General features: G+C 46.9%; 2 protein-coding genes across 3 annotated transcripts; both read left to right on the top strand.

Moving 5' to 3' along the window:
- Positions 1–854: 854 nt before the first annotated feature.
- ubp1 (upstream binding protein 1) lies at positions 855–9,320 on the top strand. The gene is made up of 16 exons (XM_029166680.3): positions 855–1,783; positions 3,535–3,686; positions 4,077–4,153; positions 4,242–4,347; positions 4,435–4,541; positions 4,660–4,812; positions 4,897–5,007; positions 5,181–5,288; positions 5,485–5,591; positions 5,685–5,739; positions 6,132–6,225; positions 6,324–6,414; positions 6,504–6,622; positions 6,709–6,851; positions 6,957–7,008; positions 7,088–9,320. Exons 1-16 carry the CDS (start codon positions 1,686–1,688, stop codon positions 7,123–7,125), a joined length of 1,611 nt encoding a protein of 536 aa, XP_029022513.1. The 5' UTR covers positions 855–1,685; the 3' UTR covers positions 7,126–9,320.
- A 376-nt stretch (positions 9,321–9,696) lies between these two features.
- pdcd6ip (programmed cell death 6 interacting protein) lies at positions 9,697–19,506 on the top strand. 2 transcript variants are annotated; one of them, XM_029166679.3, is made up of 18 exons: positions 9,697–10,014; positions 12,042–12,096; positions 12,183–12,252; positions 12,483–12,610; positions 12,686–12,839; positions 13,236–13,336; positions 14,414–14,530; positions 14,713–14,935; positions 15,257–15,380; positions 15,547–15,724; positions 16,492–16,603; positions 16,697–16,866; positions 17,273–17,521; positions 17,606–17,740; positions 17,901–17,995; positions 18,079–18,205; positions 18,293–18,486; positions 18,601–19,506. In XM_029166679.3, the coding sequence occupies exons 1-18, from the start codon at positions 9,809–9,811 to the stop codon at positions 18,779–18,781; spliced, it is 2,619 nt and encodes an 872-aa protein (XP_029022512.1). In that variant the 5' UTR covers positions 9,697–9,808; the 3' UTR covers positions 18,782–19,506. The 2 variants fall into 2 exon arrangements, with proteins under 2 accessions (XP_029022512.1, XP_029022510.1); XM_029166677.3 differs by having other exon boundaries at positions 14,399–14,530.
- The last annotated feature ends 4,138 nt before the right edge of the window (positions 19,507–23,644 follow it).

The following is a 23,644-nucleotide window of genomic DNA, read 5'->3' as shown; positions in this document are numbered from 1 at the left end:
AACCAATATTATTAGTAGCTGTGTCCTATACAAATAGATTTCATTTTATTAATAAATCAACTTAACCAGTGTGAAAGACAACATTTGTCTTATGCAACTTTGCTATTTTAAAAACAGGTGCTACATTTTCCTGTTCTGCAGAATATAAATTTAGATGCTGCTAAAGAGGGCCGCAGACCTCTAACCCCTGCAGCCAAGTCTGCAGTAGACTGCAAATCACCCATTGTACCTGAGAAACATGACTAGAATATCATTTGTAATAAACTTTTTAATGTGCATTTTTATCCAAAACACAAAGTGATTTTGTAGATCAGAAGACCTTAAAGCGTCAGTAAAGGAGTAAAGGATTTAAGGTTGTACATGTGATGTAGTTTAAGGTTTGGGTTCTTTCACCTCTGCTGTGGGTAATAATTACCTGAGTGTCCTCACCTCACAACATTGTAGGTAATTACTGATAGAGACAAAGTCTGGACGCAGGTCAAACATGAACCCAGACTTGGGTTCTCTACCTGGCGGAGGTTGCACTGAAGACGCTTGTGCAGAGAAGCAGGTGCATATGGTAAAATGACGTTGGATTTTAGTTCGTGGAACAACTGTTATTGTTTGCATCCACTCAGGACCGTGAGCTGCACCGTCGCCCTATGACCAGTCGAACAGACCCACTGTACTGCAGCTCTGCTCGTGTTTGTTTACAGTAATGACTTTGAAGATGTGGTATAGCACAGCTACAGTTGGACACGATGACGGCAGCTCGGGGCGCGCTCATTGGCTGACACCTCCGCGCTGGGCAGTGGAGGCGGCCTGTGATTGGCTGGCCGCCGTTCTGGCATCCTTCCTGGGGCTGGCGGTGGCAGCCCTGCAGGCTTCACAGACCTACAGTCTGTACGCAGAAGGAGCCATGTTGATGCCTGGTTTTGTGTCAACCGCTGCACTTTGGATGGTTAAAGGACTGCGTGTCAAAGAGTCGGAGCCTCTGCGGTGATTCCAAGCCCGCGATGAGAAGAGGAGAGCTGGTTGGGGTGGTACAGGGAGCGCCAGAGGACAGCTGCTCTTAGGTCACCGGACAGTTGATTCAAAGCAAGTGAAGTTGATGCTAGTTAGCCTGTTAGCTAGGTAGCAACAGCTGTGCGGACGCTGCGTGGGATGAGGCGTGTGGACTAAAACTGTAATTTTGTCTGCTTATTGCATTTAGTCGAGCTAATACCGACTTACCTGCTTAAAGAATCTGTGCCTGGGAAACGCAGAGGGATGCTGAAATAACTGTTAGCCAGCTTAAGTTACCTTCGCAAAAGCTAGCTAGCCGTTAGCCAACTTTAGCATGCTGACAATCAGCTCGGGTCTTCGGTCACGACTAACATTTGCCAGCTGAGCGGGTTTTGACTCATCGCTACGTTTAGCCCGTCAGCCAGCTGCGGGGCATCTTGCGTGACAAACCCCCCCCCCCCAAATTATACCAAGTGGAGATATGGCGACACATCCATTCTCTGGAAAGCTACCAGTTCGCCTGCTCCGCTCGCCAAGCAGAGGCTAACAGGCTAGCAGCATAACTTTCCTCTCACGGTGTCGCTCAGAAGCTGCAGTGTTCGCTTCCTCGCTAGCCGACCGATCGCACCTGAAGCAAGCTGGCTGCGCTCCGAGTAGAAGCCGAGGACAAGGAGCTGGCACCGCTGGCCTGGGTGCTGAAGATGGAGGACGCCACCATCGAGTCGGGGCTGGTGCACGACTTCGATGCCAGCCTGTCCGGCATCGGGCAGGAGCTGGGTGCTGGAGCCTACAGCATGAGGTTAGAGCCCCAACAGCTGCCTAACCACGTTGGTGGTTCGATTGAGAGACCGAGACGTGATGTGTGTTCGTGTGTTTGTTATCCCCGTTGTGCAAGTGAGCTGGTTTCTGCGTGTTTTAGCATTTGGAGTAAGGAAGTGACTGCGGGATGCTAAGATCAGGGTCAAAGATTAAATGGTGAAGCAAACACACCTGTCATGCTGTAAAGGACCAGTTAGTTAATGCTGCATCTTAGATCAGAGAGGCAAGAAGAGACCTAAAGGTGGTGTTTGCTTCCAGAGGAAATCTGCAGTAAAGGTCTGTGACCCCTCAGATGGTCAGTGTTATCAGAGAAGGTCCAAGGCCTTGTTTCTAAAGTCCACTGGTTTCTGAAAGCACTTTCATTCAGTGTTTCATGCAGGTCATTCAAGTTGTCTTTCATTAGAGCAGAAGTAACTGATCAAAAGTTTAACGTCCACGTCTCAACATTCATTTCAGAATTAATAAGTGGATACTTAACAACAGGTCACCACTACAGAGAGATGGGTTTCTCACGTATCTGTGATTGTGAACAGCTGGTCAGCTGTTATGGTGATTTCATCCTGAGCTTTTTGTTTAAGACCGTTGTCCAGCTGCTACAAATGGACTTTGTTGGCATGAAAGCTGCATTGTTGTAAGCCATCAGTTTAATTAGTAACTCTTGATAAGTGTAGCCGCTGGTATTGATGGATTATGGGAGTGGTGAAATTTGTGGGTCAGGTATTGTATGCTGTATAAATATTTAACCCCACTTGAGGCAGACTTCTGATTTTAGGCCTATTTGAACGCGTCCGTCTCCTGTTTACAAGTGATGTGCTGTGTTTTAGTGTAGTGCTATCTGTGGTGTTGGGGTGGCTTGCAGTGTATGTTTGGAGCCAGCAGCTGGTAGGAACAGAATGTCTCAGTGTGTCTCGGTGCAGCCAGGTCCTCAGATTTCAGGAAGCAGATGTAGCCGGGCTGTGGCACCCAGGTTGGTACTGTGTGGGCGAAAACAACAAGTAAACAGAGCGGGCCAGTAATTGAGGGACCTGTTTGAGATTGAGTGAATCCAGCATTGTTGAAAAGCTGTTGTTTGGAGGAAGGGGGTGCAGGAAAGTCTCATGACTGTCAAGTTGTTTTTCATGAAGTTTGGCTCAGGTTTAGAGAAGCATCACAGCTTCCAGGTGATGAGATGATTTATTTTTTTTTGTTTCTTCATGCATATGCCTCTTTCTGCACGGACACTGAAATCCGCGCACGCACACACCAGTTCACCGTGCACCCAGTGACACCCGCAGCATTCGTCAGGGTGAGCTGAGGGCGTGTTGGTCGTCTTGAGTGGCTGCCAAGTGTGAGTGATAGTGTGTGTCAGCAGCTCGGCTATCTCTGGCTGTTTTTGTTCATTTATCCTGCTGCGGCCTCATGCATACATAATGAGAGGGCCATGTGATCGATGGAGAGTCTTTGTCACTTATTCTAAAAAAAGCCAGTCCAATTAATGTCCCTACGAGCTAATGCGCTGCGTTAACGAGCCGTGCACGTTTGTTTTTTTGTTTTTTTTTGGTTCCTGGAGCGAATTCCAGCATGGGCAAACGTGAGCAGCCAGTCAGAATCGAACCGTGGCGTGTCTTTGCTCCATGGTCTCAGCACCACCGATGAACTCAAAGAAAAAGTTTTTAGCTGTGTGAAGCTGTTTTTCTGTCATTTTTTTTTTTACTTCTCACGTGCCCTTTTTTGTTTCTCTGTCTGTCTCAGCGATGTGCTGGCTCTGCCGATCTTTAAGCAGGAAGACTCCAGCCTTCCCCCTGAAAATGAGACCAAAAACCCCCCATTCCAGTATGTGCTGTGTGCTGCCACCTCGCCTGCCGTCAAGCTGCATGATGAGACGCTCACATACCTAAACCAAGGTGGGACACAGGCCTTCATAGGAGCAAGCTTCATTACAGTCTGACTTAATCCTTTATTTGTCCTTCTCTTTACTCTTCTTTCTTTTTTGTGCTATTTGTGCACTTTAATCCACCGGCCTTTCATAAATATAATAATAATAATAATAATATATAACTGCAATGAGCACAAGGTCATAGTTAGTCTACACTCTGAATAACAAGAGGAACACTTTGCTAGGTGAGAACACAGAGAACCTGAAAGCTCCATGGTTGGACGATGAAAAGTCAAGATGACCTTAGTGAGATTTTAAGAGATTCATGAGTTAGGTGTTTATTCATTGGGGGGGGGGGATTAAATTAAAAGGTTTATACTCAGCTGTTCTTGACCTCGTTTCCTCTGTTATCTCTCAGGCCAGTCTTACGAGGTGCGCATGTTGGACAACAGGAATCCAGGGGAGTTACCAGAACTCAACAACAAGATGGTGAAGGTAAGAGGATGCTCGCGGCTGAAGGACAGACTCCTGCATCTTGCGCCAAGTAAACTTTATACCCAACACGGTGTCTGTCTGTGTGTAGAGCACAGTGCGCGTGGTGTTCCATGACCGTCGGCTGCAGTACACGGAGCACCAGCAGCTGGAGGGCTGGAAGTGGAATCGTCCTGGTGACCGTCTCCTTGACATCGGTAATAGTGCCTTCCCTGAGATGTTTACTTTAGTCGTCGTGTGTGTGTGTGCGAGGGGATTGGTATTCAAATATCTTTGTATGACAGATATCCCCATGTCGGTGGGTATTGTGGAGCCGAAGACTCACCCCTCCCAGCTCAATGCTGCAGAATTCCTCTGGGACATGAACAAAAGGACGTCTGTCTTTGTGCAGGTAAAAGGCACTCGCACCAGCGCTCGTTGGCCCTGTTGAGTCATCCGTCGAGCGCGCCTTTTGAAGCTTTACATCAGGCTCATATTCCGATCGGCCCTGCCTCCTCCGCTGTCTGCAGGTGCATTGTATTAGCACGGAGTTCACCCCGAGGAAGCACGGCGGAGAGAAAGGCGTTCCCTTTAGGATCCAGTTCGACACATTCACACAGGGAGATGGCGGCGAGTACACGGAACACCTCCACTCTGCCTCCTGCCAAATCAAAGTCTTCAAGGTACACACAGTAAATAGATCCACAAGGGGAATCACGCTTCCTGCCCCTTCATTGGTAAATAAATCTTCTTCTCACCGCCTGCAGCCGAAGGGGGCGGATCGTAAACAAAAAACTGACAGGGAGAAAATGGAGAAACGCACGCCTCAAGAGAAGGAGAAGTACCAGCCTTCCTATGATACCACTATTCTGTCAGAGGTGAGTCTGCAAAGCCTAGACTAAAAGTGGTTTCAGGCATAACCAAAGCTCCTTTTCCTAGTTAAGCGGGAACTGCGAGGTCATTAACGCAGCAGTGCAGTGGGTTGCCATGGTTACGGCGTGTCGCGTGTTGGCCGGCTGCTCGTTAACCTCTGCTGTGTGTCCGTGTGCAGACGAGGCTCGAGCCCATCATAGAGGATGCAGGCGACCACGAGCTGAAAAAGTCCAGCAAGCGGACGCTTCCCGCTGACTGCGGCGACTCGTTGGCCAAGAGAGGGAGTGTAAGCAGCACGTTCTCCTCGCCAGTGCTTTTAATGTCACGCATTTTAGATCAGGCCGGGTGGAGATGATGCACGGCTCCTAATTTATAGTCGACTGCTCCTCAACTCTTGTTCCCAGAAAGCTGCTGTTGGCCTTTAGAGTTAATTAATCTTTTCATTTTTTGAGAAATAACTGAGTGTGGGGATGTTTCCCCAGTGCTCCCCGTGGCCAGACAACGCCTACGCCAGCACCAGCCCGGCAGCTACTCTCTCCTTCGCCTCCACGCCGCTGTCCACTTACACAACCTCCTCAGTTCCGGACAGGTGAGCGCGCGTTCGGCTCGGTGCTCGAGGAAGACGTGTGTCAGCATCACCTAAGTTAGACCTAAGTCTAAGTTGCCCCCTCTTGTTTTCCAGTGAGTCATCGTCCCCCAATCACCAGGCAGATCCTGGTAGCCATGGCAACGCGGAGGTCAGTCTGCACTCTGCACACCTGTTAACGCATAAGATGTTTTCCATTGAACGGGTCAGGAAGTGTTAATGCTGCTCTGTCAGAATGAATCTCTGCTGGATTCAGCTGCTGGCAGAATTATGCTCCTGCCTGTTGTTTGTAAGTGAATGTACTGTATGCAGCTTATATTCCGACACTTTGACTCCTGTGTTTGTTATTCTTTTATGATAGATGTGTGTGTACGTACATATCTATCCACTAGGGGCACAGATGCACTGAACTACATGTACTGTTCCTTTGTCTTTGGTTATAGGCTCTCTTTTGAATGATTTTTCTTGCTGAGTCTTCAATATTAATGTGATCGTGACTTTCATTCATTTCAATCATTTGTGCCTGTCTTTGTCCTCCTACAGCAGCTGAGCCCCACTGCGTCCATACAAGACACACAGAAGTGGCTAGTGAAAAATCGCTTTAACTCCTACACTCGGCTCTTCTCTAACTTCTCAGGTACATGTGTTGTCACACAATAACGCATTCAGCATGAGCGCAGGTGGAGTGATAACGGCTGCATCAGAACTAACTGGTCCTCTGTCTGATTTGCACAGGTTCAGATTTGTTAAAACTAACCCGGGACGATCTGGTGCAGATTTGTGGGTCGGCAGATGGGATCAGACTCTTCAATGCACTTAAATCCAGGTGCGTCTGTCATGGTCTGTTGTCTAGCTTTGAACCAGTAATGCAGCAGGCTTTTCCCACTGACCTTTTTGTGTTTTCTGTCTGTGCAGGTCAGTGCGTCCCAGGTTGACAGTGTACGTCTGTCAGGAGTCCCCCCAGGACAGCCCCCTGGTGGAGAGACACAGCACCCATGAAAACGGAGACCACAGCGCCTCGTCTAGTTTACACGGTACAGACCAAACGTGCACCACATGCTGCATTAGTCCTTTTTAATGAGTAGATGTGCATTAAAACCCCATCTGTGTGTGTTTGCAGTGTATCACGCTCTGTATCTAGAGGAGCTGACCGCTGCAGAGCTGATCCGCAAGATGGCGTGTGTTTGCGGCCTTCCGCTCGGAACCATTAACCAGGTGTACAGACAGGGTCCCACAGGCATCCACATCCTGCTTAGTGACCAGGTACCACCACACAGACACACCCTGATCTGTCCAGTCACACATTTGCATGACGCTTGCAGCCAAACACCGAGTGCATTGTTGACCTTCTGTTCTGTGTATTTCCAGATGGTTTACAACTTGCCCGACGAGAGCTCCTACTTGATCAGTACTGTCAAAGGTGAGTTTGAGATATGAAACGAGATGCAAAACAACTTTTTTTTCCCATGTACTTACCACTCCTCTCTCTCTGTCTCTAGATGAATTGGGCGAAGGACTCCATCTAATCCTGAAGTAGTGATGAGGACAGATGGCTTCCCTAATACTCAACCCTCTGTTTTGGAGCAGAAGCCTCATTCTATCCTTCTCTGCCTGTCTCTACTCTTCCCTTCTGCTGGCTCCCTCCCTCTCTCTCTTACACACACTCTCTCTCTCTCACTCTCTCTCTCTAAATGATTGCTCAACAGAAAGCAAAGAGACTGCGCTAAAGCCATGTAAATGTTAGAATCTGACATGGGTGTGTCCACTGTTTCATATTGAAAACGCTATTAACAGGAGTTTAGTTTAGAGGAGAGACTGGGAGTATATACGGTTAAGGGAAAGACAAACAATCTATGTATTCTGATTTAGTGTTTGTTTTTGTTTTTTTAATCTTTTGTATTGTTTTTGCGTGGTGAAGGAAGGAGGCTCCAAGAAAGAGGGGAGAGTGACAACCTGGTCGCCAGGAGCCGTTTCCTTTTTGCTAGTTGCCCTTCCTACACAACACGCACAATCAGCACTCGGCCAGTATTTGATAATGCGTACTGCTGAACAGCATGCGATCTCCACATAGTAAATGACTTAAAGGAGAATGCCCACTTACTGCTTGTTTGACATTCTCTTTGATGTCTTAATAGACCATTTGTTGCTCAGCTGAGTTTGACAACCCATGAAATATCCAGGCCCAGATTGAGGAAGAGGTGTCATTTCTGCAATTTGACACCGATATAGATGTTTTGTTTCTTCTTTTTCTTTGACTTTGTCAAATGGACTGATTTAATTACCTGCCACTGCTTCATCCTGTGTGACTTTAGATTTCCAGCCATATCTCTTTGTCAGTTGACAGGATGTCACATTTAGCTCAGCTGTTTTAATGTATGTCCTGTTTGACCTGAGCTTGTGTAGTTTTTAGTTTATTCTTCTTGTTGCTCTCATTGATTTACTTGTTTCTGGTGCCATATTGGCTTTTTATTGTCGTACTCACACACAAACCGAGCTCACACACCTCGTCTTTGACTTATCTGCTTCTGTGTTGACTTTATAACACTGGTTTAGAATGGAGTTAACGCCTGGGATTTTGGTCAAAAATGTGGAGAGAAGGAGAAATGAATCTCCGTAAAGGACTGACACGTGGCAGAGTGACGCCTATCCAAAACCCTACTATTACGTGGACCAAACAGGTTTCAGATTGATAGGCTTTGTTCTTTTCCTTTCTTTTTCTTTTTTTTCTTCTTTTTTAAAGGCAATTCAGGCATTTAAGGATTTGGTTGTACAGCTGAATGAAACCCTCACATTTGAGCTGCTTGTACGCTGCATGTGCAAAGTAAGACACCATCCATTCCACAATCTGCTCTGCAAGAAGCGTCCCATCATGCAGCGGTCTGGCAGAGTGCTGAAGCCTGGTTCGAGAAGTCTCCTTCAGCTGTTCCACAAATTAAAAAAAAACACAGGAGGCACAGGTCATGTTTTTTTGAGTGTCCTTACTTCAAACCGTGACCAAAAGCCTCACACCAGTGGTTTAGTTGACCTTGATTTTGGTACATGATGTTGAAGTGCATATAATTTGCACCCCTCAGCGAGTTTGTGTGTGTGTGTGCATGTGTATCATTTTTCATTCTTGCAAAGAAAACCTAATTATGTTAGCAGTTGTCATAAACTTTTTCCTGTTGCTATAATTAAACTGTTTAGCTTGCTGTTTTAGTTTAAAGTATGTGGATGATGGGGAAGGGAGGCAGGGATACGCTGGTGCTTGGTGAGTGTAACCGCTCCTTTTTCCAGTTAGAGACCAAGCCTGCACTGAAAAAATCACAAACCTATAGCTTGATGTGTAGTCAGTAGTCCTACCATCGCACCCTCTATTTATCCACCTGAAGAGGAGGAGAGTGTCGAGACTAAAAAGCGTGTCTCGCCACAGGCAGGATTAGAGCTCTGGTGGCGTTTTACAGGGACTCGAGCACCACGACTCTGTGTACTGTGCCCATCAACCCACAAATGTTGGTGTTGCAGAGCAGGTGTCAGACAAACCCCCGGTGAGCCGTTTTAGTCCCGTGACCGGCCTGACCAATCGCCCGTCGGTGTGACTGAGTGTGTGCTTGTGTGAAAGAGTGCGAGCAGGTGAGGTGACCACTGTTCATGTACAGCCCAATGTCAAGGATGATGCTTCTTGTGTGCACAGTATCGTATGCTGGAAATGTACACAACCACGTGCTGGGAATAAATGATTTCATAACTTTAGTTGTTGTCCCACTGTCTTTTGTTTATAATAACACAGGATGATGCTAGATTATTTTTTTAAAGACAGAAAATATGCAACAGTTCTGACAATCGAAATAGAGGATATTTGTACAAATTCATACACTTGTCTGGCATATTTGATCATTTTGCACAATGAGCAGCAATAAGATCATCGAACAAAACATTACTACACCGTGTGTTACTCTATTATTCTATCAGATACACACAGCACAGATTAAATAATGTCATTTTAACCATGTTTATTCAGGTAAGAATAATAAATTCTGTTGTTTAGACGAAGCTAATCTTTCGGCGCAGTTGTTTCCCATTAAACCGATACTGATTCTGCGCAGTGCCGCTCGCCGTTCTCCATGACGTAATCTGACGTTTGCAGCCAGAATCCAGGAAGTGGGTCGCTCGGTTGTTGTTTGTGTTCGCTGGACGCTATTCGCCTGTTTTCTGATTCGACACATCGCCCACGGGCCGAAATGGCGACGTTTATTTCAGTCCCGTTGAAAAAGTCCTCGGAGGTGGATCTGGTGAAGCCGCTGTCGAAATTTGTAACGACCACGTACCCGGCGGGCGAGGAGCAGGGCGAGTATATCCGCGCCGTGGAGGAGTTGAACAAGCTCCGCAAGAACGCGCTGGGTAGGCCGCTGGACAAGCACGAGAGCTCCCTGGAGATCCTGCTCAGGTACTGGTCCCAGTTTTGTCGCCAACCTGCTCTGGTTACAGCGCGGCTAACACACTTAGCATCAGCCTTGATGAGTTCGCGCTGTCACTGCCGCACCCAGGTGTTTTAGCCCGCAGTTGCTAACTTGGGAGCTAAAGTCAAGCTAACATGCGGTGCTATTTCTCACTAAAATTATCTTGGTCATGTTTCGTTTATGCCACGTTTGAGTAAGCGGCCAAAATAAACTTTACTTGACAACCTCTTTACTGAGCTGTCACATTCTTTATATAAAATCGCTCAACACCGAGCTAGTTTGGCTAATTGTTAATGAGTGTAAGAAAACTCTCGCACCATAGCGTTATAAAAGTTAGCTTTAGCGTCAATTAAAACTTTCTTCTAAGCGAGGCAGAACAACAGATAATAAAACTGCTAATAATTAAATAAAGGTAAATGTAAGCTAACCCGTAACGCAAGGCCGTGAACTGTGGCGACCCCACGGAATTCTGTCACCATCATCAGGCCGGTTTTCACGTGGACAGTGGATCCTTACCTGATCCTCCAGAACCCTCGTATTAGTACACGCGTCCTAACCAAAAGTGACTTTGACTCCTCAGAAAATATGTTTTAATTTACCTTTTCATTCCTGTAACTGTGTTCACAAATGGTCCGAGTCTCTAATGTTTCGTATTTACTGTAAATCCAGGTGTAGTTGAGGCCTTCAGTGAACCAGTAGCACCATTAATAAACGTCCAGTGTGGCCACAGTTTTTCATATCTGTGAACTGAGATCATTGTGATAATGCTCTTTGCAGGTGTGTGTGTGAGTGTGTGTGTCTGTGAGAGTGTGAGAGGGAAGTAGGAGCATGGGACAGGAGTGTTTACCCAGTTAGCTGCTGACTGCTTTGCATGGTGGTGAATTGTGATCCGAACACGATTCATTTCCTCTCTCGTTCTCCACCAATCCCTCCTGACTGCTGCCTTCCTGTTATACAGCCCTGCAGACTAATAATTGTTTAATGACATGGCAGTAACGGAAAAGTCAGCCTCTTCCATTACAGCTTGGCACTCATCTGGATCTTATCATCTATAAAACCCTTCGTCATTGCAGTGTGACCTGAACCTAACGGAGGAGCTCTATTCCAGTATGACATAGGCATAGACGTAGAAGCTCCTGAGCTCTAGCGTGCACAGGGTTTGCCCAGATGACAGCAGTAGTCAGGTATTCACTAGCATGTGTCGTTCTTCCATTAAGGTCACACATTTGGCTCATGTGACTTTATGATGCTTTCTTTGAGACACACAATTGCTGCTTGATTGGAGAAATATTTAACCAATATTCCAGATTCAGGTGGAACTTTAAAGTCACCATTACCTGTCAGTCATGTTGAATAATTAGCAGGGAGTTGAAAAGTGAGCATGCTGCTGCTGCTTGGCTCTCCGTGCATGTCGTCTATTAGCTGTGTGCCAGGTAGTCAGGGCGACGAGACCTATCCCTTTCACAGGCCAGCAAGCTTGCAGCCATTATGTCACTATGGATACCTTCTTTCTTCTCTAGTCACCTGGAATACCCTCCTACATAACGGCACGTCTCGTATTTTCATAAAAACATAATGTAACATAAGTTTATGTGGGTAGTTGTTCATGTACATGTTTATACCCAGGTCTTTCTTGGCAGTGAAATAGGAGGATAGAGAATCTGGTAATAGGGAATTCCCTAAGCAGGCCCTCTGTATGTTGGCATTTCTAATAAACGGTTCACATCACGGGCACAGACACTCATTAGACAAAAAGCCGATGGTGTGTGTGCATCCTTGCCTGTGCTGATGATTTTCCTGACTCATTGTCAGGTGTCTATGAAAGAACTTCCCTGTTTGTGGTTATGTCATAATCCTCTCTGCACTCTTTTCTAGTTTCTCAGTTATGTCTAACAATATGACATCATGTAGTCTTCAATCTCATACTTAACCACTAACTAACTCAGAGGAATTTTGTTTCCAGCCTTGGTGCATTAAAGACTGCTTTAACCCTTCATTGTCATTCTCTTAACAGATACTATGACCAACTGTGTGCTGTTGAGCCAAAGTTTCCCTTTTCTGAAAACCAGGTAATTAATTTAGCGCACACAATTGTGGGTTAAATTTACGTCAAAGACAGAAGAACCCGAACACAAAGCTCTCTTTATTTCTGCAGCTCTGCCTAACCTTCACATGGAAGGATGCCTTTGACAAGGGATCACTGTTCGGTGGCTCAGTCAAGCTCGGTAAGTGCAGCCTATCAGATGTGTGTTATGTTGTTTTAACTGTGGGAGATGGAAATTTAAAACTTGTAGGTTGATTTCCTTTTTGTTTTGCTATAAAGTGATTATTATATAGAGACGAAAGTTTAAGTTCTCTGAATATTTTGTGACACAATCACAACCAAAGCAACAATAAAGAAAGATGTCTTTTCATGATGGACATCTGGACATAATTTCTCACTTCTCTGTTGTAGCTTTGGCCAGTTTGGGCTACGAGAAGACCTGTGTGTTGTTCAATGCAGCAGCTCTGGCCAGTCAGATTGCTGCAGAGCAGAACCTGGACAATGATGAAGGACTAAAGGCTGCAGCCAAATACTATCAGGTGGGTAAAATATTAAATGTCCCGTAATATCCTGTTAACTCCTCTTAATACAGTTTAACTGTTGTGTCTGTGCAGCTGGCCAGTGGTGCATTTGGACACATCAAGGACACGGTGCTGTCTGCACTGAACAGGGAGCCCACTATGGATATCTCCCCTGAGACCGTAGGTGCCCTGAGCCTCATCATGCTGGCCCAGGCCCAGGAGGTCTTCTTCCTTAAGGCCACTGCAGGTACCAAAGAGAAAAAGCACATATTTAAATACGGTCATTGTTTATTTTTTGCCTTGTGTGTAATCTGTGCAACAAACTGTTTAGATCCTGGTTGGAAACAATGTCTGGCCCAGTTCTGTCTCCACAACTGCTTATTAGAATTATTAGAAAAGCACAGATTTTCAGATGAACATTACTTTCATTTTCTGCTGAGAGGTTGAATTTTAAAGCAAGGTTCTAAACTTTGCATAGGGAAACTCCTACCGCAGTGAAAAACACGACAGACACAATGTTCTGGAACTACTTGAGACATCTCGGCTCTTTTGTGAATGCCATGTTGTTAATCAGCTGATCGAATCCTGTCTGTTTTAATTATCCTGGTGACACGGCTTTAAAAGTTGCTTCTCCTCTCAATAGATAGGATGAAGGATGCTGTCATTGCAAAGCTGGCCAATCAGTCAGCAGATTTCTATGGCGACGCCTTCAAGCAGTGCCAGTACAAAGACAACCTTCCCAAGGTATGTGGAGGACACACAGCTAAACCTGCTGGGGTTTGTACAGACAGACAGTGTTCACATGGTGGTTGATTGTGTGAATCTGCGGTGGAATAAAGACTTGAAGAGTGGTACTTGGTTTGTGGGACTGTCCAGATCACAACCTCTTTCTGTTCCCATTGGTCCATTTTCATCCTGTTTTTACTGTGGTTGGGTACTACTCGAGCATTGTGGTCTGATTTTTATCCTTTTTTTTTTTTGACCATCTAATCATGGACATCTCACATGCTTAACAATCTGTCTCACACTGACTAAAACCCACAGTAATTAAATGGTACATATGTAACATTTTGATGTTAATTGAAACAAGGTAAAGTGAAAAGCAACATATAGTTGTTTTCCTTCTCGGCAGCAGTTCTACACATTAACTAACATTAACCCAGAAAACTGGGTCGAGGACATTGATCCATGTCAGAAATACGCATTCGCTGTCAACACACACACACACACACACACACACACACACACACACACACACACACACAGTCGTGTTGCTCATCAACGTGGGGACTCCCCATTGACATAATACCTTCCCTAGCACCTTACCCTCACCCTAACCATCACAAATAAAGGCATACGTCTAACCTTTGCTCTAATCCGAACCAAAACTCAATTCCAACCTCAGCCCTAAAATCACGTCTTGACCCTCAAAAAAGCCTTCGGACTGGTGGGGACCTGCCAAGTGTCCCCACGTTGCCTGACATTGTCCTCACTTTGATGATGTACACACACACGAGGTGTAGCAACTTTCTGGAGGGTTGAACACTCATGGCCTGTTCTGTTTTCTCTCTCTTGTCTTCCTTCCTTTCTCCATCCCCTCGTGGTGGTGGTGGTGGTGTTGTTGTTGTGGGTACTGGTTGTGCGCATGCATGTATTGTGTGCACACTTCTTACTGCTTGTGCCTCTCTGTGATTGGCTTCCGTGACGTCACCTGTGACTTTTGACCTCGCCGCTGTGTCCAACGTTCTGTGGTGCCTTGCTGTTGTGTGCCTGTGTGCTGCTCTGTGGTTGCCTCTCCCTCGTCAGTATTTTTATTTTCAGGAAGTGCTGCCGGTGCTGGCGGCCAAGCACTGCATCATGCAGGCCAACGCCGAGCTGCACCAGAGCATGCTGGCCAAGCAGAAGAAGCGCTTCGGGGAGGAGATTGCTCGACTGCAGGTAAACGGATGTCAGCGTTCGATTTTCTTTTTTAGCACAGACTCGCTCAGCAGTCTGTCATGTTCCCAGCTCACTCTCGTGTCGATTCCTTATTTTCAATATCTGCATAATCCTTTCCACTTAAAGAGTCAAATAAGCAATTTAAAGCTATTTCTTTTAATTGTCTCTCCTGGTCATTTTAGCATGCAGCAGAGCTGGTAAAGACTGTGGCATCCCGTTACGATGAGTATGTCAGCGTCAAGGACTTGACCGACAAGATCAACCGTGCTCTCACCGCTGCCAAAAAAGACAATGACTTTATATACCATGATCGTGTGCCTGAAGTCAAGGACCTGGAGTCAATTGGCAAGGCAGCGCTGGTCAAGGCCACTGCAATCACACCTCCACTCAGCCAGAAGTTTTCAGGTACTGGCAAGATTATATGGCAGCATATCAACTTTAAGGATGATTGTCTGAGCTGATAGCACTTTGAGACATTACATCTATCTGGCCAATACAGCTGCAATCTGAAAATTTCCCATTTTGATATTATGCTGAATGTTTTATCTCTGATGAATGTTAATGCTGACATTTTACTCTGGATGTTATAAAAACAGTGATGCTTCTAGTTTTATTCCAAACTTTTTTTTTTTTTACAAACCCTAACCCAGTGGATACTGGGTAATTTCAACAAAGCATACTTTTTACCACACTCCATTTTAGATGTTATTGTTTCTTTCTATTCAGATTTGTTTGAGAAGATGGTCCCAATGGCCGTGCAGCAGTCCATGAGCATGTACAGCCAGCGGAAGGCCGAGACCGTCAATAGACTGGTTGGAACGATGAGGGAGGCCACCAATCTCTGCAACGGGTACATTGTTTTGTCTTGTGTAAACATTAATTAAATCATAACAAGTATCTTTTTAAAATTGAAAGATAAATGTTTACACTCATGAGTAATTGTGCTAGTGGCAGATCAGGAGCTGACGTTTCACGGGCCTTTAATAACAGACAGCTGATGTCTAAATGTCTGTCAGGGTGTTGGCGTCTCTCAACCTGCCAGCTGCTCTGGAGGATCTTTCCGGAGACTCCATCCCACAGTCCATTTCAGAGAAGTCCAGGTCCATCGTGCAACAGGGAGGACTGCAGAGCATCGAGCAACTAATCAGAGACCTGCCTGAGCTTCTGACCCGGAACAGAGAGATCCTTGATGAGGTCAGTGGCAGGAATAAACTAAGTCATACACGTGCTACTACGTTTTGTAATTCCACCCTCAAAAATTCTGTTGGTCATTAATGCTAAAGTTAAACAAGTACTTTAAGTGCAGCCTCATTAGCAGCATGTTTTTCATATGGCTTCACTGTCTTGACAGAGTAGCATATGAATGTAATGCTGTTTAGCTGCTGACTTGGACCGTGTGAATGCTGGATTTTTCTACCAACAGTACTAGAAGAACACAAGAATACTAAAAGCCCATAATCGCTCCCCAATGGCAGAAATCCCAGATCAGGATCATCACTAAAATTTAATCCACTGATCTTTGGGCCAAGGACTGTCTGTCCTCCAGCCTCAGCCAAAACCATTTTTTAGACATCTTGATGACAAATAAATAAACAGACGGGAGGGAAAAACATAAAACATAAAACAGAATCTGCTTCCAAGTTTGTTGGCAAAGTTGAAAAGTCCAAACCAAATTGTCCTAATTTCCCCTAAAACTAGTGTTTTGTTTTGTAAAGAAAGGAAATGACGGAAACAATTATTGCTGCGGTCCAAAACATTTATGAAAAAGTCTTACACTAGTAGTTAAATGACAATGCAAGAAATTATAATTCAGTGTTTTACGTATGAGAAAAGTGTTTGTTTTTTTTGTTTTTTGTTTTTTTTATTGATATGATTTGCTGCTGTTTTGTTTTATGTGCAGTAATTATGAGTTGCACTTTTTGGAACATTATCTTTTAATCAACTTCTCGTTTTCTCATCAGTCTCTCAAGATGCTCGACGATGAAGAGACGACCGACAACGAGCTGAGAGCAAAATTCAACCAGCGCTGGAACAGAACCCCCTCTGGAGACCTATACAAACCGCTTCGTGGAGGTACAGGCCTCGTCTTTGTCATGAATCTACATCTTCACAGATGCTGTTGTTGTCTTCACACCATCTTTTAACTCCCGACTCACCCCCCCCCAGAGGGTGCCAACTTCCGCAGCGTGTTGGACAAAGCCGTTCAGGCTGACCAGGTGGTGAGGGACCGCTACAACGCCCACTGTGAAATGATCGCCCTGCTGTGTAAACCGGAGAACGAGCTCATTGCTGCCATTCCCTCAGCCAATCCGGTCAAGACGCTGCAGGGCAGCGAGGTGAGTCAGCCTTTGTTTGTGGGCTCAGTTGATGTAAACAGAACTTTCTGAGCCACACAAAGCTAGAAACCAGCTGTACACAAACACGCTGGACGCTGCTTTATGGCTCCGTCTCGTCTTTCTACAGTAGCGTCATTTTTCATATTGTTTGCTGAGTTTACATTTAGTTTCACCGGGGAACTTTAAAAACTAAGCAAGCAAAACTGAGGAAGTGGAGGAAGAAGTGCATGTCTCGAACAACACAGCGTTTTTAGCATGAATGCAGTGTTGTTTGAAAGATGGGACTCTTTAACTTCCCCAGAGAACCCAGATCCATGCTAAGTCCATAAATAACTGCAGAACACCTCACAAACGCTCACGTAAGAGTCCAGTCATCGCCGTGCCTTTCAACCACCTTTCCCTCCAGGTAGTGAATGTGCTGCGCTCCCAGCTCGCCCAGCTGGACCAGATGAAGAAGGAGAGGGAGACTCTGGAGGGAGAGATCAAGGCCGTGACGTTTGACATGTCCACCTGCTTCCTGACGGCGCTGGCCCAGGACGGCGCCATCAACGAGGAGCAGCTGTCGCTCTCGCAGCTCGACCAGTTGTACGGCGCGTACAACCAGAGAGTACAGGCCACGCTCCGCACACAGGAGGAGCTGCTGGGACAAGTTCAGGTAGTGGAGGAGAAAAGCAGTGATGAAGCCCTGTGCAGGTTAAATGTTGGTTCCTCACCTCTTTTTATTGTTCTTCCCTCCCAGACGTCCCACCAGGAGTTCAGCAGTCTGAAGCAGTCCAACACGGAGGCCAACCAGAGGGAGGAGGTCCTGAAGAAGCTGGCCTCGGCCCACGACAGCTACGTCGAGATCAGCAGCAACCTGCGCGAAGGCACTAAGGTACCGGCTCAGCACAACACGCCGGCCCACACAAACCCGAGCGGTGACGGACTGGGAAGGATGAAGCACGTCCTGTCGTAAACGTTCAGATTGGTTTTGTGGTGGTTTGCAAGTCCGATGATTAATGTTTGTCCACCTTTGTGTTTCTCCCCCTTCTTAGTTCTACAACGACTTGACAGAAATCTTGCTGAAGTTCCAGAACAAATGCAGCGACATCGTTTTTGCTCGCAAGACGGAGCGGGATGAACTACTTAAGTACGTTCCTTTCACATTCATATCATGATGTTTAGTTGAATCAAGTCGAAGTGTCAGCATCCTCACAATTTTTTTCATTTCAGGGACCTGCAGCAGAGCATTGCTCGGGAGCCCAGTGCTCCATCCTTCAGCGTCCCCGCCTATCAGAGCAACCCCGCCGTCCCCGCGGCGCCCGCTGCTGGCCCGACACCTGCCCCCAGAACTGTGTTTGTAAGCTTCCAGCCCAGCGTTCAGCAAGACAGCACGGGAGGAAAGGCTGAAGGTTGTTTATTGATCTGTCGTCTGTCTCCCCACAAGGTGCAGCAGCCTCAACAAGCCCCGCAGGGTCCAGCCAAGCCTGAGCCCCCAGCCAGGCCCCCTCCCCCCAGCTTCACACCACAGGCAGCCTCCGGTGCACCCCCCACCGGCCCCCCCACTAGCAACCCGCCACCTGTGGCTCCACCGTCCCAGCCCCAGGGACCACCATATCCCACCTATCAAGGCTACCCCGGGTGCGCCAGCCGTTTTGACCTATTCATTTGTAACGTAAAGTCAGTGAACCTGCGTTTATTATATTTATTCAGTGTCTCACACTTTGCTTCTCTCTCTCTTTGGCGTCCATGCAGGTACTTCCAGGTGCCTATGGGCTACAACCCTTATCCCTACGCACAGTACAACATGCCCTACATGCCATACCAGGGGACCCCAGGACAGGCAGGCTACCCAGGAGCGGCTCCTGCTGGACAGCCCTACCCTGGCTACCCTCAGCAGCCCCCACAGCAGCAGCCCTACTACCCTCAGCAATAAGCCTCCCCTCACTGAAGGAAACACTCCCCCAGCAATAACACCCCGCCCCCCTTTTTCTCATGCTAACAGCAGCTATAGAAACATAAATGATGGGCAACATTGGAGCTGCTTGGATTTTTTTGTTTACTTGTTTTCTTTATCTCCCCCCATCCCTATTATATTTGATTCTGACGGCACTTTCCTAAACTATCTCAACTTTCATCGATGCACTAATTTCCTCCCCTTTCGCCTGTAATGTTATTTTTACGTACTCCTTTCTCCTAATAGTTTGGTTGATTGTTTAATTGAAACCCTAACTTTTCTTGAGTACTAACTGACTCATGGTCTGAGCTGGACTGCTGTACAACACTCATGGAGGCACACCGAATCCCAGAGTGGCTCTTCTGGATTGGATGTGAGTTTGGGAGGAGTGGATGTTGGGCCACTGGTTGCAGGACGCAGCCTCATCCTCACTCCCTCTCCGCACTCAGTCGAACCCCAGTACTTCTGTATTGACTATATTCCTATTTTTGTAATGAATACTGATGCCTCGCTCATGTATAAAAACGAACGGCCTGTAGGTTTTCTAATGTAGATGACTGGAGCATACTGCACTCTTCTGCTCTTTTCTCTTTCGCTATCGCCCAGGGAATGTGGGTTTATTTCTGTGTTACAATCAGAGGCTGAACAAGAGGGAGAAATAGATCTATTATATAAATATATGTATAAAAAATGGTTAACCGAGACACTCTGTGTGCTGCACTCTTTCATGCTCTGTGTGTTTATTTTTATTCTTCAGCTCTAATGTGATTAAAAAAAAAAAAAAACAACAACTGCCAGCCAGATTTGTGTCCGTCTTCAAACGTTGGATGCTGTGTTGGTGTGTGTGCTCCGTGGAGCTCGGTGGAGCTGCCAGGAGGGGGCAGTCCTGCAGCAGCCGAGCAGGCTTCCCCTGCGTAGTGGCTCTGTGCAGCCTGTTGGAGCCCGCGCTGTCCTCCCCTACTAATGGAACGCCTTCTGACCCACCGGGCGCTGGGGGCAGCTCCCATTTAGATAACATGCAAATTACGTTCAGGCGAGGTCCCGATCTCATCCAATCACATTTCCCCCTGCAGGTGATTTCTCCATAGACAGATTTCATCCCCAGATATTTATTCAGTGTCAGGAGACGCTAATGATTTCACATATCTCGTCTCTGGATTTGTGTGTGTGTGTGTGTGTGTGTGTGTGTGTGTGTGTGTGTGTGTGTGTGTGTGTGTGTGTGTGTGTGTGTGTGTGTGTGTGTGTGTGTGTGTGTGTGTGTGTGTGTGTGTGTGTGTGTGTGTGTGTGTGTGTGTGTGTGTGTGTGTGTGTGTGTGTGTGTGTGTGTGTGTGTGTGTGTGCGCGCGCGCGGCAGAGAGGCAGATGGCAGCGCAGTATGACGTCTGGAAGGATGCATGGAGATGTTGGCAGAGAGCTGCTGGACCCCTGCCTGCATCCATCACTCCACCTCTCTCCACCCCCCCCCCCCCCAAATCTTTTTTTCTTCATGTAATCTGTCTTCTCCAGTTCCTATTAGATCAACTCTTAAAAAGAAATCCATATTTCACTTCATTTTCCCTCAGCGCTCGCTCTCCTGTCGTCGGTTTGGTTCCTTCCTTCATTACGTTCTTCCTCTGCTGCTAAGCTTCCTATCTGGGTACCACCTGTCTTCTCATATCCTCAGCTGCTCCCTCTCCTCTCCCCTGGCTCATCTGCCTTTGCTTACCATTTGTCTGTCCTCGCCGTCCAAGCCGCCGATCGGCGGCGGCGCGTTGTCGTCACCGGTCACTGTCTCTGGGCTCATAAACGTCTCATAACATCGCGTCAGTCTCCGGTGTGTGAGTGTGAGTGTTTGAGGGTGAAACCAGTGAGGATACACACTTTTAATCTGATCCAACGCTCCTCTCCCACTGGAAGTGACAACACACGCGCCACCACATCTCTGCCCCCACTCTACCGCTCCATCTAAACCTCGTGCTGTTGATGCCGAAGACAATCGCAGCCCTAGTTGTGTTTATCAAAGGACTCTGCGCATCTCAGCCGCTTAATCTTAACACGACGTTCTCCACTGAAGGAGTGTCATATTTTAATTGGACTGAAACAGAATAAAGGCAGCGAACAGAGCGCTGCGGTGACAGGTATTAATTACCTTCTGCCTAATGGCTCCAAAACTCAGCACTCAGCCATATTGGTGATCACACTATTCTTACTCCCCCACGCTCTCCTTCCTCTGCTTCCCTTCTCCTCCACCTCCTCCTCACCGTGTTTGTCCACAGAAAAAAAAAAAAGTATGAAGATTTTCTTAGCGTGTGATGTGATATTAAATCTCCACGAGGTAAACATGTCCTCTAATACAGTGAACCGAACCAGGTTGTGTGAGCGCGAGCCGTGTTCGGTTCATGGTGAGCAGCTCGGCTAATTGAAGTGGAACGCGCAACAAACAGGTGTTGCAGCCGAGTGTGTGGAGAAATAACAGGCTGCAAGAACTAAACAACGGCTGTAGAAAGTCACCATGTACCAATAAGATTGGAGAACATCATCCACACATCCATGAAGCTGTGGTTCTGATTGACGACGTTGGCTGCAAACGATGGAGATGCTCTTGGGCGTCACTCTTGTTTTCCGCCGTCCTTTATATAAAAGTGTGGCGTGAAGTAGAGATGCGAGTCTTTAAAAGGAAAGCATTACATAGTGCAATGGTGGTGTTAATTTGATCAGTCTCTCGGCTTACGACTTGCCAGTATCGGTGCGTGTGCGTTGGCTGATAATTTCGCCTCAGCGAAGCAGTTCTCTGGCCCTGCTGTGTGTGTGTGTGTGTGTGTGTGTGTGTGTGTGCGTGTGTGTGTTCTTTCATAGAAGCGAGAGGCCTGAAATAGCTCTGATTGACAGGTACAGAGACACAGTTACTATAACAACTACCTCCTGGCTCTCATGAGCACCTCCATCTCTCTCCCTCTCTGCCCCCCTCACCTCTCCGCGTTTCATTTTCTTTTACCAGCTCTTTTTTTTTTTTTTTTACCCCCATCTCCCTCTCTCCCCCTCACTATGTGCATGTGTGGGTGTAGAGGGAAGAGATTATAAAAAAAAGAACTCAACTGCAATATTCCTTCACACGGAGATGTTTGTGTTACAAGATAGAGAGGCCTGGCACCAGCTATTGGATCTAACCTATGTGGGTGAGGGTAGGCAGGAGTGGGAAGATGAAACATGCTTATACAACACGGGCAAATAAGCCTTTTATATTATTTTCGTGTTTCCTTTTTGGTGCTCGTTCCTCTGTCAGGTTGAGCTGCTCCGCTTGTATAATCAAGTCAGTCCACTGTGCAGTGTGTGTGTGCGCGTGTGTGTTGGGGGGTCTTTGCATGTGTGTGCATGCACTCGTGTCAGCGAGCGGTGCAGCGAGGCCACCCGATATGAGTGAATCTGAAGCACAATAGGATCTAGTGGGCCTGACATCCGAGAGCACGGCGCGGGGGGGGGGGCTGGGGAGAAAGCGCGTGTGTTTACGTGTTGCTGGGAAGAAGACGGACGTCACTGCTGCCACCTGCTTCGCTGGGACAGAGGCCAGACGCATACACACACTTGCATATGCAGACAGCCACGCAGAGGTCAAAGCAATCTCTTAACATAGCATTAATGATATGATTTACTTAACCTTCTTATGCTCAAGCTACCTTGGGCCCCACATTCCCTCCTGTCAGAGCCCCTCACCCGTCTCCCCCCCTGTCCCTGCCTCTCCTTTCATTTCCCTGTCTCTGACTCATCACACAGGGTGAGAGGTCTGAGGAAAACAAGCTGCCAGAGTTGGACATGCCATAACAATGCAGCACCTGTCAGGGTGTGTGTGTGTGTGTGTGTGTGTGTGTGTGTGTGTGTGTGTACCTGTGTGAGTACATGTGCATGCAACTGTCTCAGAGCATCTGTCATCAGGAGAAACCAGGGAACATTTCCAAGTCTTACAGTAAGTGCAAACACACACGCACACGCACACGCACACACATACACACACACACACACACACACACACACACACACACACACACACACACACACACACACACACACACACACAGATCGTATCTGTGTGTGTGTTTGCATTTACTGTATGTATGTGTGTTTGTGCGAGTAACACTCTCATCGCTGTGGCTTTTCGCGAGAACTTGTCCCTGTCGCTTTATTGATTGGCTGTCGCGCGTTGTGGCAGGAAATGAGAGGCAGGTCTCAACACCTGTGTGACCTCAGCCGCAGAGAGCAGCTTTAATGATCCGAGCTCGGCTGCCTGGGTCCCGTGCTGCAGCTAGCGCCTGCACGGCTCAGAGCTGATCGATAGCACAGCCATCGGAGAGTGGTGTGTGTGTGTGTGTGTGTGTGTGTGTGTGTGTTTGTGTGTTTGTGTGTGTTAATGAGCGCACCTGTAGAGGTTTCTACTCTCCGGTTTGTTGCACAAGTTGACAGTGAAGACTAAAACTGGGCTCTGCATCAGGTTTCTCCTCCTAAGTTCTTTAACATTGATCCCGTTGATGATGCGCTAATGTTTGTTTTTGATGTAAACCCGTGTTGATGGCGGTGGTTTGGTGGTAATTTCAGACCGTTTCCGCACTGCTCACACAGCAAAGGGCGATAATTCAGAATTAATTAGGCTATGATACTCGGGGGAAGGCGCAGCCCATAATAAGACATTTAAAACAGGATGGGATCTGGTATCCAAGTGCATGGTATCCATAGAGACCGTTGCTATGGCGGAGAGAAATCTCACCTCATTAGGAACAAATATAAATAGCCTTGCAACTCAGCTTATGGTCATGATGCCCGTGGCTGAGAGAACAGGCTTAGAGGCTTCCAGGTCAATGGTGAGCGTTAGAA

Source organism: Betta splendens, chromosome 11, assembly GCF_900634795.4.
Source record: "Betta splendens chromosome 11, fBetSpl5.4, whole genome shotgun sequence".
NCBI classification, from domain to species: domain Eukaryota; kingdom Metazoa; phylum Chordata; class Actinopteri; order Anabantiformes; family Osphronemidae; genus Betta; species Betta splendens.
Note: the sequence above shows the minus strand (reverse complement) of the source record. Positions and strands in the feature narration are given on the sequence as shown.

What these genes read in the sequence shown, in the direction of transcription:
- ubp1 (XM_029166680.3), top strand. Translation starts at nt 1,686, where the DNA reads ATGGAGGACGCCACCATCGAGTCGGGGCTGGTGCACGACTTCGATGCC. An exon ending in GCTGGAGCCTACAGCATGAG is followed by an intron (nt 1,784 to 3,534) that starts GTTAGAGCCCCA and finishes TGTCTGTCTCAG; the next exon opens with CGATGTGCTGGCTCTGCCGA. An exon ending in CGTTGGCCAAGAGAGGGAGT is followed by an intron (nt 5,289 to 5,484) that starts GTAAGCAGCACG and finishes ATGTTTCCCCAG; the next exon opens with TGCTCCCCGTGGCCAGACAA.
- pdcd6ip (XM_029166677.3), top strand. Translation starts at nt 9,809, where the DNA reads ATGGCGACGTTTATTTCAGTCCCGTTGAAAAAGTCCTCGGAGGTGGAT. An exon ending in TCCCTGGAGATCCTGCTCAG is followed by an intron (nt 10,015 to 12,041) that starts GTACTGGTCCCA and finishes TTCTCTTAACAG; the next exon opens with ATACTATGACCAACTGTGTG. An exon ending in ACCTGCGCGAAGGCACTAAG is followed by an intron (nt 17,741 to 17,900) that starts GTACCGGCTCAG and finishes CCCCCTTCTTAG; the next exon opens with TTCTACAACGACTTGACAGA.